The sequence below is a fragment of the Grus americana genome (assembly GCF_028858705.1).
Source record: "Grus americana isolate bGruAme1 chromosome 34 unlocalized genomic scaffold, bGruAme1.mat SUPER_34_unloc_2, whole genome shotgun sequence".
NCBI classification, from domain to species: Eukaryota; Metazoa; Chordata; class Aves; order Gruiformes; family Gruidae; genus Grus; species Grus americana.
Window position 1 is genome coordinate 68688 of NW_026561321.1, and position 14883 is coordinate 83570.

The window sequence follows — 14883 nt, forward strand, 5'->3', positions numbered from 1 at the left end:
TAATTTCTCCGGCATAAGCGGAGGGGAAAAAACCACGGCGACAAGGGAGGATTTGGGTTTTCCGTCTTTATTTGCCATCAGCAGAACCAGCGCCGTCCCCGTCAGTGCCGGTAGTGAGGGCTCCGGGACCGGGAGCGGGACCGCCTGCGGAGCGGGGAGAGAGGGGTGGGTGAGAGCGAGGAGGGGGGGGGGGGTCCCAGGGGAGCCCCAGCCAACGGGACCCCCCCCACCTGTGGGGTAGAAGAGGGGACGTACCTTCGGGAGGAGCTGTATTCCCGACCTGCAAGGCAGAGGGGACACACTCAAGTGACGCCGGGACCCACCGCAGCCCCTTTTCCACCCGTTTTTCCCCCAGAATACAGCAGCTGGTGGGGTGTTGGGTGCAAACCCCTTCACCCCCCCCCCCCCTCGCACCGGCAGCGGATTCCCCGTCAGCCGGCACTCACCGTAACGCGGTGACGGGGACCGGCTCTGCCGGCTGTACTGCCTCTCCCACTCCTCCCGCTCCTTCTCTCGGCGCTCTCTCTCCCTGCCGAGAAATAAAAAATGGGGGGGGGGTGTTTGTGAGTTTGTGGGGGGTGTCACGGTGCGGCCCGGATCCACGGGAGGGGTGGGTGGGAGAGGATTTACTTCATGCGGATCTTCCGGGCCATGGCCCGCAGCTCGTCCTCCCGCTCCTGCGAGAGAAGAATCTCCCGTTAACCGGCTCGCCGGGCACACGGTGCCATCCCGGCCCCCGCCCCGCACCCTCCCCTACCTGTCTCTCGTGCTCCTGTTGCAGCATTTTTTCCTGCGCTGCCTTTTTATCGGCTTTAACTATAAGAAAAAGAAAGAAGTAAGACTGGGGAGCTCAGGGGGTGCCGGGGCGCAGTGGGGGGGTGGGGGGCACTGCTTACACTGCCGGTTCAGCGCTTTCTGCATGCGCAGCTTCAGCTTCTCCTGCGGCGTCAGCTTGGGCTGCAAGCAAACCGGAGCCGCGTGTGAAGGGGGGAACACGAGGACACGGTGCAGCTACGCTGGCCCGGCCTGGGGACCCCCCACCCCCAGGCTCCCCCCCACCGGCTTTGAGCGCAGATCCGTGCGCCGCTGCCCGCCTTGCCACGGTGACGGTGACAGCTCTGTGCCCCCCATGCCGAGCCCCTCTGCGGGGGTCCGGGTGTCCCCGCGGGCTTTGGTCGTGCCCCGAGCAGCGGGGACGTCACGCGTCACCCGTGGGTGCTGTGGGGACAAACGCCGACGGTTGAGGGTGGCGTCGGAAGCGTGAGCCGCTCCCTGCCAGCGCGCCAGGAGGCCATGGGGGGGGCCACATGGGCATCGGGGGACCCCAGTGACATGGCGGCCTGGGGACAGCATGAGGGCACGGGGGGGCTCACGGAGCTGGAGGCGACAGCCGTGGCCTGCGCCCCTTCGGCAGCCCAGCTGCCCGCCTCCGAGTGGGACGAGGGGCTCCCCCCCAGCCCCCCCCCTCCAGAGCAGCGTGAGGAGCCGCCGGGCACGGGGACAGCTGCCGGGAACAAGCAAAGCAGGGCAGAGAGGCCCCGGCTTCGGCGCAGACGGCACCCAGCCAGCGCCGGCCAGATCCCTGGGGTCCCCGCTCCCCCCTCAACCCACCCGGAGCCGGGAGTACCCCGAGCGGCCCGTGGCCCTGCTCCCGCCCGGCAGCCCGCCTCCCCCCCCGGCTCCAAGGAGGGAGCGGGATCGGCGCCTGGCCGAGGAGGGGGAACGCAACGGGTCGCGGGGGCACGCGGCGCCAGTCCTGGCACTTCCGCCGCCACCGTGGCCCTTAGCCTGCTCTGCAGTGATGCCAATTAAACAGGTGAGGTTAAATTCTTACTGACTTTGGCAGCTCCTGTCTCTTTACCAGCAGCAGTGTCAGCCCTAAAAAGGGGGGGAAAGAGGGCGGAGATGAGCGCGGGGAACACGGCGAGAGAGCTGCTCGCCCCCCCCCCCCGGCTGCCTTTCCCCTCCCTCACTTTTTCAGTTTCTCCCCCACGGCGGGCGACGCCGCGGGCCTCGGCGGTTTCTCTCGCACCGGAGACGCCGACTTGCTGCGGCTCCGCGAATCGCTGGGGCTTCGGCTGCTCCGGCTGCTGCTCCAGTGTCGGCTGGACCTGCCGCCTCGCCGGTAGCGCTCCCCGGACCTGGAACGGCTCCTGCGGATGAGGAGTCAAGGTTGGGGGGCAGCCAAAGACCGTCTGGGCCCCCCTGCACCCTGGCAGCGAGCGGAGACGGTGCTGGAGGAGCTGGCAGCGTCCCGTAGCCCCTGGGGCAAAGCCACCCATTAGCACGGTGAGCAATGGGACGCTTTCCCTTTTATTCAACACGGACAAGACTTTTTTTGGATACGGGGACAGGCGTGGGACTCCCAGTAACAAACTGGGACAAACCTGGCAGCGGCCGAAGCACCAAACGGAAGGGAGAGGCAGAGACGCGTGGGCTTGTTCAGCCCGCAGAGGCGGCAGAGGGGACGGTACTGCCGCCTCCGGCCGAGCAGGAGGGCAACGAGTCGCCGGCGACAACTCACCGTGGAGGAGCCCAGTGAAGAACCGGGGCAAAACGGGCAGAAACGGGGATGGCCGAGGGTGGAGCTCACCTGGAGCGGCGGCGGGAGCTGTAGCGATACCCCCGGTCGGGGGAATAGGATCTGGAGCGGCGCCGGCTGTCCCGCGAACCCCCTCCCGAATAACGGCGGCTACGGCTACGGGAGCGTGAGTACCGGTGGCTGCGGGAGCGGCAGTAGCGGCTGGAGCGGTGGTAGCCGCCGCCTCGGTGCGAGCGGGAGCTGGAGCGGGAGCTAGAGGACGAGGAGGAGGATGGGGAGGTGGAAGAGGATGAAGAGCGTCTCCTGGAAGGGACACACAAGACGAGACGTTGACACGCGGGACGAGCGAGGAGGGGCCGGGACCCTCATTGCCCCGAGCACCGGGTGGCGCCGCACAGCGGGGGGTACGGCCGGACCCTGTTCCCCCCCCCCCCCAAACCGGGGGTGCTGAGCCGCGAGGAGAGAGCGAGCACCTCTCCCGTGCCCCACGCCGGCACCGTGCCTCCAGGCGCAGCCGCAACAGCCCCGGAGCCGCTCGGCCCTTTGCCAAGGGGCTCCTCTTGGGTGGCAGGAAGCCCCCCAGGACCCCCAGCCGTGGTGGGAAAGGAGCCACGACAGCCACCCCGATTCCCTGCCCGAGCTCTCTGGGAGCTGGCAGAGTCTTTTTAGGGCAGCTGACGGCTTGACTCACACCCAAATTCCAGCCCCCAAACCCGCCCGTCTCCAGGAAGACCCGGAGATGCCGTGAAAACCTGAGCGAGCCCGGCACCACAGCAGAACCGGGGCAGGCGCGCGTCCTGCGCGGTTACGTGACGGAGAACCCACCCGCTCCCTCCCACCACATTTCCCCCTCCCCTTGAGAAGCGCCAGCAGCTGGGCCGTGGCGTCGGGAGCGTTCCCTCCACGCAGGGTTGGCCCGGCTCCGTGACCGCGAGCGTAAAGGGTTGGGAAAACGAGTCGTACGGGAGAGTTACCGACCGGGACGAGGTGCTATGACCTGCCGCGGCGCTGCCCGGTTGCCCTGGGGCGGAGCGCTGTTTGCCGAGCGAGCTGGCTTTTCCGGGGACGCCGCCGGCTTGCGCAGATGCCGCTGCTGCTTCCTCGTCGCTGCCGCCGAAACTGGTGATGAAGGTGATCTTCTCCTCGTGGCCGGGAGACGGGGTACGGGAACGGGAGCGGGATTCGGAGGTGGACTCCGAGGGGGAGCTGCGAGGTGGCGAGGAGGGAGGAGGCTTCAGTCGCTGAAAACGCTCTCTCCCAAAAACCACAGGGGTGCCAGGTTCCCTCCGGTCATGGGAACCCGCAGGAAGGGGACGTCCCCAGCCCAGAGAACCCCCTTGTCCCGGGGCTGCGGCCGCTCACCGTTTGTAGGGATCGTAGGTGGGGCTGTCCCTCCGCGCGTAGCTGCGAAAGGAGAGCGCGTTAGGGAAGGAAAAATCAGGAAATCGGTGGGACGTCACCGGGGGACGCCCGGGATGGAGCAGGGAGCAGCCCGGGACAGATACGAACGGACCAGGGCCGTGGCCGAGTTCCAGGAGCTCCGTCTCGGCCGCCAGGTCGGGGAGCTCACCTGGGCGGGCTGATTTTCCTCCCTTTCAAGCGTTTCTCCCTGAACTCCCTCCGCTGGCGGCGAGAGCGACGGCCCTAGGAGAGCAGCCTGAGCTATGAGACGGCTCCGGCTGGGGGGGCGGGGGGGAAGCCACCCCGGGTGTTTACAGGCCCCCCTCGGGAGGCAGAGACACCTCCGTGAGCGCTGGCGGGGGGAGGCAAGGCACCCAGAGTTCAGAGTTCCCCTTACCGAATACATCGCTTTTTCCTCTTCCAGGGCTTTGGCGTTTTTAATAGCTTCCGCCTCCTCTTTGTCCTTCCGCAACATCCTCCCCCGCCCCAAAAAAAACCAAAAAACAAAAAAAAAAAAACAAAAAAGACAGATCCTCAATAAGAGCCCACTGACCAACACCCAGAAAAGGAACCTGCGCTCGAGGGAAATGTTTTTGGGGGCCCCCCACCCTAAAGACAACTACATCCCCAAAGGATTCAGCCTCTCCCGGTGAGGCTTCCCGGGGTTTTCCCCGGCTGTCCGGGCCACCGGCCGTACCTGACAAAGTCGCCCTCCGCCATGCCGTACGTGGTCGCCTGCTTGTTCAGGTCGGCCACCTGCTCCTGGTTCAGCTCATCCACGTCCACCTCCACATCTGCGGGCAAAGCGCGGGCAGCTCAGCGCACCCCGAGTCCCCCCCCGCCTTCACTTCCCCGTCGTGCCAAACCGGCGAGGGAGGGTCGTTACCGATATCGGGAATGACTTCGTCTTCATCCGTGTTGCTGTCTTCCTCGGAGTCTTCCTCCTCTCCCCGCTTCTCCAAGGAGTTCTCGAGCTCAGCCACGGTGCTGTCCTCGTACGTGTAGCCGATGGAAGCCTTTTTCTCCGCCAGCCTGGGCACAGACACGCTTAGCCCCTGCCCGCCTCTCCCCTCCAGTGTAGCGGCTCCACGCCGGGCAAGAAGGCGAAGGGCCGAAAATTTCCTCGGGAAGAAACAACCAGCCCTTCCTCTGCCTCCCTCCTCAGCCACCACCGCTCTGCTCAGCCCCAGCACAGCCTCGCGGCCGCAGCGACAAAAACAAGACGGACATTTCAGCGCGGAGATGCTGGGGGACAACTTCAGAGCGTCGCCGGGAGAAGCCGAGGGTGGACGGTGCAGCCGGGGGCTGCTCGGTCTCAACCCGGTAGAGGGGAAACGGGGAGCGGTTGAACAGCGGGTGTTTCCGAGGTCACGGAGCCACGTTCCCAGCACAGCCCCCGAGGACAGAGATGCGCCAACCGTCCTCTGTCACCTCTTCTCACACTCACTTCTTTTTTTCATCTTCGTTCGGCTTCTGGAGTCCCCCGTAGAGCTCGTCGATGTAGATCTGGTAGAGACACTGCTCCTCCGAGACTGCAACCACAGAGGGAAATTACCAGCCTGCTTTACGCCCAACTTGAGAGAAAAACAGCTCGGAAAGCTGATTAACCGCAGCTCGTTAGAGGGGACGCAGCTCTCCCAGCGCTCTGCCACCCCCAGAGCTGGGACGACACCGTCCCCTCGCCCTTTGGCTGGCGCCGCGTCGAGCCGTGCCCCAGACAAGCCGGGATTTCCCCCGAATCGCGGGGTCTCAGCGCAGCCCCGACCCTCCTCCCGTCCGCGCGAGACACTTACTGCCGGCAAAATCGTTCTGCACCAGGCCTCGGTACCGCTCGTAGTTGCACTTTCTCTCATCAGACTCCTGCTCGGGAGAGCTGGAAAGGAGCAAGACGCAACCGTTGTGCTCAGGAGTCTCTGGGGAGATGGAGGTTCCCCTCTCCCTAAGGGATTTTGGGCCCCGAAAAACCCACGGCCCCTTTCTGCTCAGATTAACGAGATCGGATCAAAGCGGTGCCGACTACAGCAGCCCCCTCCAGCTGAGCGCCTCTGGACCAGCCTCTGGGTGTTGTGTCAGGGCTTAATTACTCTAATTACGGCCTTTTCATCATGCCATCTTACTGCAAAGAGCTCCGCTCCGTCCTCTCTAAGTTTTAGATAAGGAAAAGCTGCTGTGGGGTTCCCCTTCACCCCGTGCTCCAGCCCTACCCATCCCTCTGCACTCACTCCAGCTTTATCCTCCTCGTACTGGGATCTCTAAACTGGTCCCAGTACACAGACAAGAGTCTAAAACGCAACCCTGCCCGCCCTGCGGCGACCTCAGCCGGTCTCGCAGATGACGCTGGCTCCGAAACCTCAGCCAACCGCTCCAAAACAGACCCAAGAAGGCCCGATCCGGACCCGGCAGCTCCCGTCGAAGTGGGGTGCCCCGGCACCCCACGGCTTACATGGGGTTCAGCAGGGGCGGGGTGTACATGGGGATGTAGTCCAGGTGCGCCCGCACGTCGAAGCGATCGATCATGTTGTTTGTGTCGCCCTGCCAGGGCATCCTGCAGGGAGAGAGAGGTCGTCAGGGCTGGGGTGGGGGGGACACGACAGCCGGGAAGCCCCCCAGAGAGGAGCAAGGCCCCCCCAAAACCCCCCTCTTGAGCACCGGCGGGCGCGCTCAGCTCTCCCGCGTTAGTCGCTCCCAAGTGGGGAAGGGGAACCGACTCATGTGCCGCAGCGGCGTCTCCTAAAAGCTCCGGCAGAAGAGGAGCCGAGTCCTTTTTATACAGCTTCGGCGAGCGGAAACCAGCCCGGATTTCACTTCCCAGGGCGGGAAGGACTCTGGAGCCCCCAGGGCCACGCTACAAGGAGCCAAGCGGCCGGGGTGGGCAAAAAGCCCCCGCCCCATTAACCCCAAAACCCTCGCCGGCAGGCTCGGCGCCTCTCAAAGACGCTACGGCCGCGTGAGAGCCCCCGGGGAAGGCAACGCCTTTGGCGAGGCACTGAATCGCTCCCCCCGCCCCGAACCCCCTCGCCGGCCTGGGGAGCGGTGGGAGATGCCTCCTGTCCCCGCGCGAGGCTACTCACATGTTGACGGGGCTTTCGGCGGCCAACGCGACGGCCGAGTCCAGGTGGACCTTGCAGGCCCGGCCATGGACCTGGAGAAACTGGGCTGGGTCCTTTTTCTAAAAGAAGCAAAAAAAAAAAAAAAAAAAAGGAATAAAAACCCCCAAGAGTTAGAAAAAAAGAGAGCAGGAGCCCTGAGCCTTGGGGAAAAGGGGGAGCCCCAAGCCTCCAGTGCTGGAGAAAAGGGGGAACCCTGAGAAAAAAGGGGAGCGGGAGCCCTGAATCTCAGGGAAAAAGAGGAGTGGGAGTTTCAGAGAAAGGGGGAGCAGGAACTCTGAGCCTCGGGGAAAAGGGGGAGCAAGAGTCTCAGAGAAAAAGGGGAGCCCTGAGCCTTGGGGAAAAGGGGGAGCCCCGAGCCCTGAACCTCAGGGAAAAGTAGGATCATGAATCTCAGAGAAAAAGGGGAAGCAGGAACCCTGAGCCTCAGAGAAAAGGGGGAGCACAAAGGGGGGTGGTTTTGCCTGCGTGCGTTTAGGGCGCCCACCCGAGGACACCCCCGCGGGGTCCCCGGGGAAGGGCAGCCAGCGCCGCCACCTCCTTTATCCGTCGTTCTTTCACCCCAAAACGAGCCGCCAGACGCCCAGCTGGTTCCTAAAGGCCCCAAATTGGGGTTGACTGAGGGACGAGCCGGGGGTCACCCGGTGAGCGGACCAGGACACTCACGATCTTCTCGTAGTACTCCCTGCGACGTTCCGCTCGTTTCTTGTAGTCCACCATCATCCCCCGCAGCTTGCGTTCGTGTTTGCGGGCTTCGTGCCACATCCTGGTGTCACCCCGCTGCCGCCGAGCCGGGGGAGAGGGCTCCCACCGGGCACCGAGAAGGAGGAAGAAGAAAAGATCGTGGCGCAGGGACGGTTGTTCCCTGCCTGGGGACGGAGAGCTGCGTTAGGGGGACACGGAGGGACGCGGTGACCCGGGGGAGCCCCGGCAGCAATGCGGGGCGCGGGGGGGATGACGGGGAAGGGGGCACCGGGCACCCACCCGGGGACAAACCGGGGGAAGGGGGGGACACACACCGGGTAGCTGTAGGGGAGGCGGGGGGGAGGCACACGGGCATAGGCCCCGGGTAAGGCCCGACGCGGAAATCCCTACGGCACCCACCGTGAGCGGGAGCCGCTGCCCCGGCGGGTGAGGGGGGGGGGGGGTGAGGGGGGTGTGGGGGTCCCTACCGAGGGGGGGGGACGGTGGCGGGGGGGGGACGGGGGACACGGGCACGGACACGGGTGGGAGAGGCCCCGCCGCCATTAATCACTCACCGCCGGGCCCACGGCCATGGAGCGACCCGGAAGCGGAAGTGAGGTGACGGAGGAAGGGCGGGAGAAAAGAGCCGGGGGTGAAGAGCATTGGGGCGGGCGGATGACGCAGCGGGGAAGGAGGGGCCGAGGGCCGAGGCGTACGGGCTGCGGGGATGGGCGGGGCGGTCCCGGGTCGGGCTGCTCCCAGTGCCGGGGCTGGTCCCGGCTCCGGTCCCATGGCGGTCCTGGGCCAGGCCGGGCCCGGTCCGAGTCCCAGAGCGGTACCGGGTCAGGCTGCTCCCAGTGCCGGGGGTGGTCCCGGTCCCGAGCTGATACTGGGCCAGGCCGGTCCCGGTCCGAGTCCCGGAGAGGTACCGGGTCAGGCCGGTCCCGGTCCCGTGGCGATCCTGAGCCGGGCCGGGCCCGGTGCTGGTCCCGGTCCCGGGCTGATACTGGGCCAGGCCGATCCCGGTCCGAGTCCCGGAGAGGTACCGGGTCAGGCTGGTCCCAGTGCCGGGGCTGGTCCCGGTCCCATGGCAATCCTGGGCCAGGCCGGTCCCGGTTTTGGTCCCGGTCCGAGTCCCGGAGCGGTACGGGGTTCAGGCCGGGCCCGGTGCTGGTCCCGGTCCCGTCCTGGGTCAGGCCGGTCCCGGTCCCGAGGCGATCCCGGGCCAGGTCGATCCCGGTGCTGGTCCCGGTTCGAGTCCCGGAGCGGTACCGGGTCAGGCCGGGCCAGGTCGATCCCGGTGCTGGTCCCAGTCCCGGGGCAATCCCGGGCCAGGCCGATCCCGGTGCCCAGCCCAGCCCAGCCCCACCAGTCCCCGTGTGCCGGTGCCAGGTCAGTCCCAGCGCCAGGGTGCGGCCGGGGCTTCCCGCGGGGACTTCCACTGGAACCAGTTCTCCCAGTGGCCCCAGTATCCCCTTCCCCCCCAGCCCCCCGGAGCAGGATGAGGCCAGCGATGGAGTCCATGGCTTTATTTCCCCCCCCCCCCCCAGTCCCCAGGGACGAGGGACGCACGGGACGGGGGCACATGTCCGTGTCCCCCCCCCGCCCCCCGGGGGGCCACGCTGTGCCCCCCCCGGGGCCACCGGAGGGTCCCCCCCCCTATAAATATAGTGCAAAGCGGCTTGAACGGGGGGGGGGGGGAGGGGGATGTGGGGGGTGTCCTTCCCGGGGGGCTCCGCGCCGCCCCGGCAGGGCCAGCCAGCCTGGGGCAGGGGGGTGGGAGCAGGAGGGGCCCCCCCAGTTCGGATTGGGGGGGGGGGATATTGGGGTGCTGGGGGGGGGGTCAGACGTCCCCGAGGCGCAGGTCGGCCTCCTTGTAATGTCCGGGGAACATGTGGGTGCCCACCAGGCTGGCGGTGGGGTGGGGGTCTGGAGGGGGAAACGGGGGGACGCGGGGGGGGGAGCCGTAGGGCTCGGCCAGCAGCTCGGGGCCCAGGCAGGCTGGGAAGTCCGTGGGGGGGTACGGGGGGGGCAACCCCTCGCGGAGGCCCGGGGACGCGAAGGGGACGTAGAGCTGGGACAGGGCGTCGAAGGGCTCCGGCTCCCCGGCGAAGAGGGCGAAGGTGTCTTCTGTGGGGGGGGGGGGGGAAGAGAGGGTTTGGGGGGGCTGTAGGGGGCCCTTCTGACCCCCCCCAAATCCCATCCTGGGGTGACAGCAGGGCTGCGGGGGTTTGGGGATCTCTCCCAATCCCGGGGTACCCCTGAAGCCATGGGGGGCTTGGGGGGCCCTGGGCAGGAGCTGGGGCCATGGGGGGCCCCAGGGGCCTCTCCCAACCCTGGGGGGGGACCCACAGCCCGTCGGGGGAAGGTGCCGGGGGACACTCCCAACCCCAGGGGTGACCCGGAGCCATCTCCCACCCTCAGGGGGGGCTCTTCTCACCCCAGGTCATGCCAAGCCCCCCCCCCCACCACCCTTTCCGGCTCGGCCATGGGTACCAACGGGGCCCCAACCTCTGCCCCCCACCGCGTCCCCCTCCCCGAGCACCCACCTGCCGCCGGCAGAGATGCAAAGTGATCCATGTATCCCGGCGGCTTCTTCCTCCTCTTGGCTTCGATCCCGTACGGATCTGCGGGGCCGGAGAGGGGGTGCGGGGTGAGAGAGGAACGTCACGGCAAGGGGCCGCCCCCCACCCTGGCCTGGGAAAGGGGCTCCCCGATACTGGGGTGCCCCCCCCCCCCCAACCCCTTCCCCGTGGAGCCGGCACCCACCTGAGCCCGAGAGCTCCTCCAGAACGTCGGGCATCCCCCGCTTCCGCTTCACATTCACCCCGTAGGCGTCTGCCGTGGGCAGAGGGGCCGTGAGCACCAGGGGGTGTCCCGTCCCCCGTCCCCCCCAGTCCCAGCTCTCACCCCGTTAACCTCGTCCCCATGCTGGGTCATGCCTCGTCCCCAACCTGGAGAGACTCATCCCCAGCCCAGGTGGGTTGTCCCCATCCCGTGGGCCACATCCCAACCCCGGGGACCCTTCGTCCCCCTCCCGGGCCGCGCGGGTACCGTGGTCCTTGGGCAGGTAGGTGAAGCGGAAGGACTCGCTGCAGACGCTGTCGGTGAGCCGCTGCAGGAAGACTTCCACCTCCACGGGCTCGGCCAGCTCCAGGTGCTGGTAGGGCGGAGTCTTGAAGACGATGGCGACCTGGCGGTGCACGTCGGCCTGCGAGAAGTCCGCCCGCGCCTCCCACGTCTCCTTCCGGAAAACCACCGCGATGTCCTCTGCGGGGAACGGTGGGGGGGGGGAGGTGGTCAGCGAGGCAACGGGACCCCCCACCCCCTCCTTCCAGCCCTCAAAGTCACCTACTGAAATTTGGGGTCCCTCCTTCTGCACCCTGAGGGTCCCCTCTCCCGCACCCTGAGGGTCCCCCCTTTCCCGCCCTCTACGCCTCCCACCAGCACCCAAGATTCCTCCATCATGACTTGGGGTGCTCTCTCTGGTACTGGGGTCCTCCCCCTCCAGCAGAGAGGCTGGCAGGCTGCAGGACCCCCTTGCACCCCTCTCCAGCACCCACAGTTCCCCCTCCAGCACCCAGGGGTGTTAAGGAACCTGGGGGGAGGTGGCAGCTCCCAGCTCCCAATCCCATTTGGACCCACCCCAAAACTTTCCAGCACCTCTGGCATTCCCCCCCCCCCCTTCACCCCCATCCTGGCTTCTCGGGGGGGGCAATTTGGCCCCCGAAGATGCCGTCGGGGTCTCACAGGGTTCCCAGCTCAGCCCCCGGTACCTTTCTGGACCTTGTCGCAGAGCAGGTAGAGCTCCTCGCCGCCCGTGCAGGGACCGCTCTCCTTGTTCATCCGGCAGATCCGTAGCTCCGAGGTGTTGGTGGACTCTGCGGGCACCATCGTGGCTCAGGCTGCGAGCCGGTGAGGCGACTCCCAAACCGCCCGGGTGTCGGACTTGGGACGGGGCACCGGGACCAGGAACGGGCACTGGGGACGTTCCCATCGGCATCATCTCTTTCGACCAGCCCTCGCACGGGGTACAAACCCCGTGGGACGCGGGTGACCATCCCACCCTGGGCACGGGGGACAAATCCCCGCCAGCCACGTGGGACCAACCCCGGCCGAACCCCGGAGCCTGAGCCGGGCTTCGGCAAGGAACCGGCTGGTGCAGCCTCACCACGCGTCCCATCCCGGAGCAGGGAGGGTTCTGGGGGTCTGGTGGCCCCACTGAGGACGTGAAACCCCACCACCACGTACTCTTGTCGAAGATGGGCTCCGAGAGCACGGGGCTGAGGTGCCGCGTCTGCCCGGAGCCGTCCTTGTAGGAGGCCTGGAAGCAGATCCTCACCACGTTCATGTCCACCTCCTGATGGTTCTTGAGGGAACCGGCTGGGCGAGAGGAGAGGGGACGGTCAGCGGCCGCACGGGGCGGGGACATCCCCACGGGATCCGGATCCCCCGCAGCGACAGGGTCTTGGCCCCCAGGAACGGCTCCGCTTGAGCCCCCCCCCCCACCTTTGAAGGGGTCGATGCCCAACTGCAGCTTCTTCTCTATCGCTGCCTCGATCTCCTTCTTCTTCACGCACTGGATGCCCAGGTTGCTAAAGCTGCCAGGGAGCAGAGATGTGCTGGGGAGGTGGCTACCCCCATCCGAAAACCCGCAGGACCCAGGTATCCTGCCCCTCCCAACCTCCCGCTGCCCAGGGAACCCCCCAAAAAACAGCCTTCGTCCTGCCGGTGCTGGCTCCAGCACGAGCCGACGCCGGCGTCCCGGCGCAAGGTCTCCACCCCGGTCCGGCGCTGCTCCCTGCCGGCGGCGGGACTCATCCTGACGCCTCTCGTACCTGTGCTTGGGGTTGGTCTGGGGCTTGAGGACGACTTCGCAGAGCCCGTTGCTGCAGTCCTTGCCCACCAAGCCGTGGGGGTGGACGCGGTAGGGCCAATCCTTCCACACCAAACACGCCGTCACCTTCACCTCGGGGATCGTGTGGCAGTTCAGCAGCTGGGGACACACGAACCGTCAGTGCGACCCCAGGTACGCTGACGCCGGGAGACCCCCACACCTGGGGATGCGGGGAGAGGAAAGCACCCCCAACACGGGGCTCCGGCACCCACTAGGGTCCAACCACCCCCCCCACGGGAGTCGGGCACCTTCTAGCACCCAGCTGGCACCCGCCACCCCGAGGAGACGCGAGCCATCAGCACCTCCCCAACACAGGAGAGCCCGATGCTCAAGGATGGACGCTGAGCGCCCCAACACCCGTGGGGCTCCTGCGTTCTCCTGGCACCCACGGGGCTCCGGCAGCCCCCCAGCACCCTTCTACCCACCCTCGGCTGCCTCCAAGCCGGGCACCGATCGCGCCGCCCGCTCACCTCGATGGCTGGCAACGTCTTGCTGGCGTCGGTGCTGCTCTCGCCCAGGATGCTGCCGGCCGAGCGGCCCTCGCACTCGTAGCGGAAGCGCATGCCCCGCTGCTTGGGCTGCTCCGTGATCACCAGCTTGGGCGGTTCCAGCAGCTCCTCCAGCTGCTCCTTGCCGTGTCCGGTGGCCGGAGACCAGCGGTGCCGCCCGCCGGTACCTGTCGTACCCCGCGGGACCAGCTTGGGTGATAGCGAGAGGGTGCTGAGGCTCTGGGCGAGCTGCGGGGACCGCGAGTCGGCCGGTAGCACCGCGGCGCCGTAGGGCGCCAACCCGCTTGCCAGCGGGCAGGGCTCGGCCGGGCGCAACGGCCGGGTGGCCACCACAGGGCTGGAGCCACGGGCCACCAGCTTGGCCGAGCCTTTAGGCAGCACTTTGGGTAGGATTGGGGCCGGATCCGGCTGGAAACCGTCCTCCTTCATGACCTCCTCGATGATCTCTGCGGGACGAGGAGGGTGTCACGGCAGCCTAGGGACGGGGAGCACCCCGAATCCCTGGATAGACCCCTCTGGGCTTGCTGTGCCCCCCCCCTCGTTTGCCCTGAGCCAGGTGAGGGGACAGGACCGGCCAGATACTGCTTTGTTTCTACCCAAAACCGTCCTCCTTTGTGCTCAGGGCAGAGGATGGAGCAGCCATCGGTGGGAAGGATGAGACTTCGGGATCCTGCCGAGGTTCCCCGAAAAACACAGGGCAAAACTTACCGGCTGCCCGCGTACCCCGGGGGTCCACTCACCTAAATCATCTGCAAAGGCAAAACCCCGCCCTGAGTCTCCACTCCGGCACCTCCGTGACCGGGAAGGGTGGGGGGGGAGGCTTGAGGGGGACCCCCCGGCCCTGGGGTGCGTGACCGGGAGGGGACAGCAGGATCCGGGCTGGCGGGGGACGGACGGACACGGCTCTTACCGGTCACGGGTGCGGCGTGTGCCATGGCCAGGCCGGGATCCTGCAGGGCAGCTCCTGTGGGGACACGCGACTGTCACCCCCCCGGAACAGGATTTGGGGGGGACACGACAACAATGTCGCCGCCCCCCGCAGTGAAGGGATTAAAGTTCCCCCAGAAGCAGGACCGGGGGATCCCCAGGATCACGTCGTCCCCCCCCCCGTGGTCCCCCCCAGACAGAAATTAGGGGATCCCCAGGCCCAGGACCCACCCGAGGCAGGGGGCCGCCCCCCAGCCGTGATCGGGGGGTCCCCAGGCCCGTGACACCCCCGAGGACAGGGGCTACCCCGCCGGACGGGGGCTGCCAGGGGATCCCCCAAATACCCCTGTCCCCCTCCGACCCCCCGGGCGGGAACCGGGGGTCCTCAGGACCACACACCCCCCCCGGTCACCCCCCCCCCCCGGGTCACCCCTCCCCCGGTTACAAATCCCGATCCCCCTCTTCCCCGACACAATCCCGGTTGTTCCCTCTCGGCCCCGGTTCCCCCCCCCCGCCCCGCTCCCGGTGCGGGCCTCGGTTCCCCCCGCTCCCGGTACAGGCCCCGGTTCCCCGTTCCCTCCCCGGTGCCGGTGCAGGCCGCAGCCCCGCGCTCACCGAGCGGCAGGGCCATGTCCCGCCGGCGGCGCCCCCCGCCCGCCCGCCCCCGCCCGCCAGCCGGAGCCCGAAGCCGCGCGGCCGCCGTAGCTGGAAATCCCCGCGCGGGCGGCACCGCCATTGGCTGTTGCCGCTGAGGTCACCACCGCGGGGCGGGTCGGGAAACCCCGCGCGGGCGGCGCAACTATTGGTTAACGGTGA

General features: G+C 67.5%; 2 protein-coding genes across 5 annotated transcripts; both read right to left on the reverse strand.

The window, feature by feature from the left end:
• Nucleotides 1–51: 51 nt before the first annotated feature.
• On the reverse strand, nucleotides 52–8423 carry CLASRP (CLK4 associating serine/arginine rich protein). Of its 4 annotated transcripts, none has more exons than XM_054811444.1 (21): nucleotides 8310–8423; nucleotides 7717–7919; nucleotides 7015–7112; nucleotides 6387–6488; nucleotides 5737–5816; nucleotides 5391–5475; nucleotides 4830–4975; nucleotides 4641–4737; nucleotides 4341–4419; nucleotides 4113–4186; nucleotides 3905–3946; nucleotides 3521–3748; nucleotides 2594–2845; nucleotides 1974–2153; nucleotides 1839–1878; nucleotides 897–957; nucleotides 758–816; nucleotides 631–677; nucleotides 447–529; nucleotides 256–280; nucleotides 52–144 (listed from the first exon to the last, which is right to left on the reverse strand). In XM_054811444.1, exons 1-21 carry the CDS (start codon nucleotides 8395–8397, stop codon nucleotides 102–104), a joined length of 2112 nt encoding a protein of 703 aa, XP_054667419.1. In that variant the 5' UTR covers nucleotides 8398–8423; the 3' UTR covers nucleotides 52–101. The 4 variants fall into 4 exon arrangements, 2 of the variants coding, with proteins under 2 accessions (XP_054667419.1, XP_054667418.1); XM_054811443.1 differs by having other exon boundaries at nucleotides 3506–3748; XR_008574822.1 differs by lacking the exons at nucleotides 52–144; nucleotides 256–280 and having other exon boundaries at nucleotides 498–529; nucleotides 1835–1878.
• A 1040-nt stretch (nucleotides 8424–9463) lies between these two features.
• Nucleotides 9464–14802, reverse strand: RELB (RELB proto-oncogene, NF-kB subunit). The gene is made up of 11 exons (XM_054811445.1): nucleotides 14683–14802; nucleotides 14042–14104; nucleotides 13102–13586; nucleotides 12573–12730; nucleotides 12244–12335; nucleotides 11986–12117; nucleotides 11511–11615; nucleotides 10789–11004; nucleotides 10504–10572; nucleotides 10284–10361; nucleotides 9464–9864 (listed from the first exon to the last, which is right to left on the reverse strand). The coding sequence occupies exons 1-11, from the start codon at nucleotides 14696–14698 to the stop codon at nucleotides 9578–9580; spliced, it is 1701 nt and encodes a 566-aa protein (XP_054667420.1). The 5' UTR covers nucleotides 14699–14802; the 3' UTR covers nucleotides 9464–9577.
• Nucleotides 14803–14883: the final 81 nt, after the last annotated feature.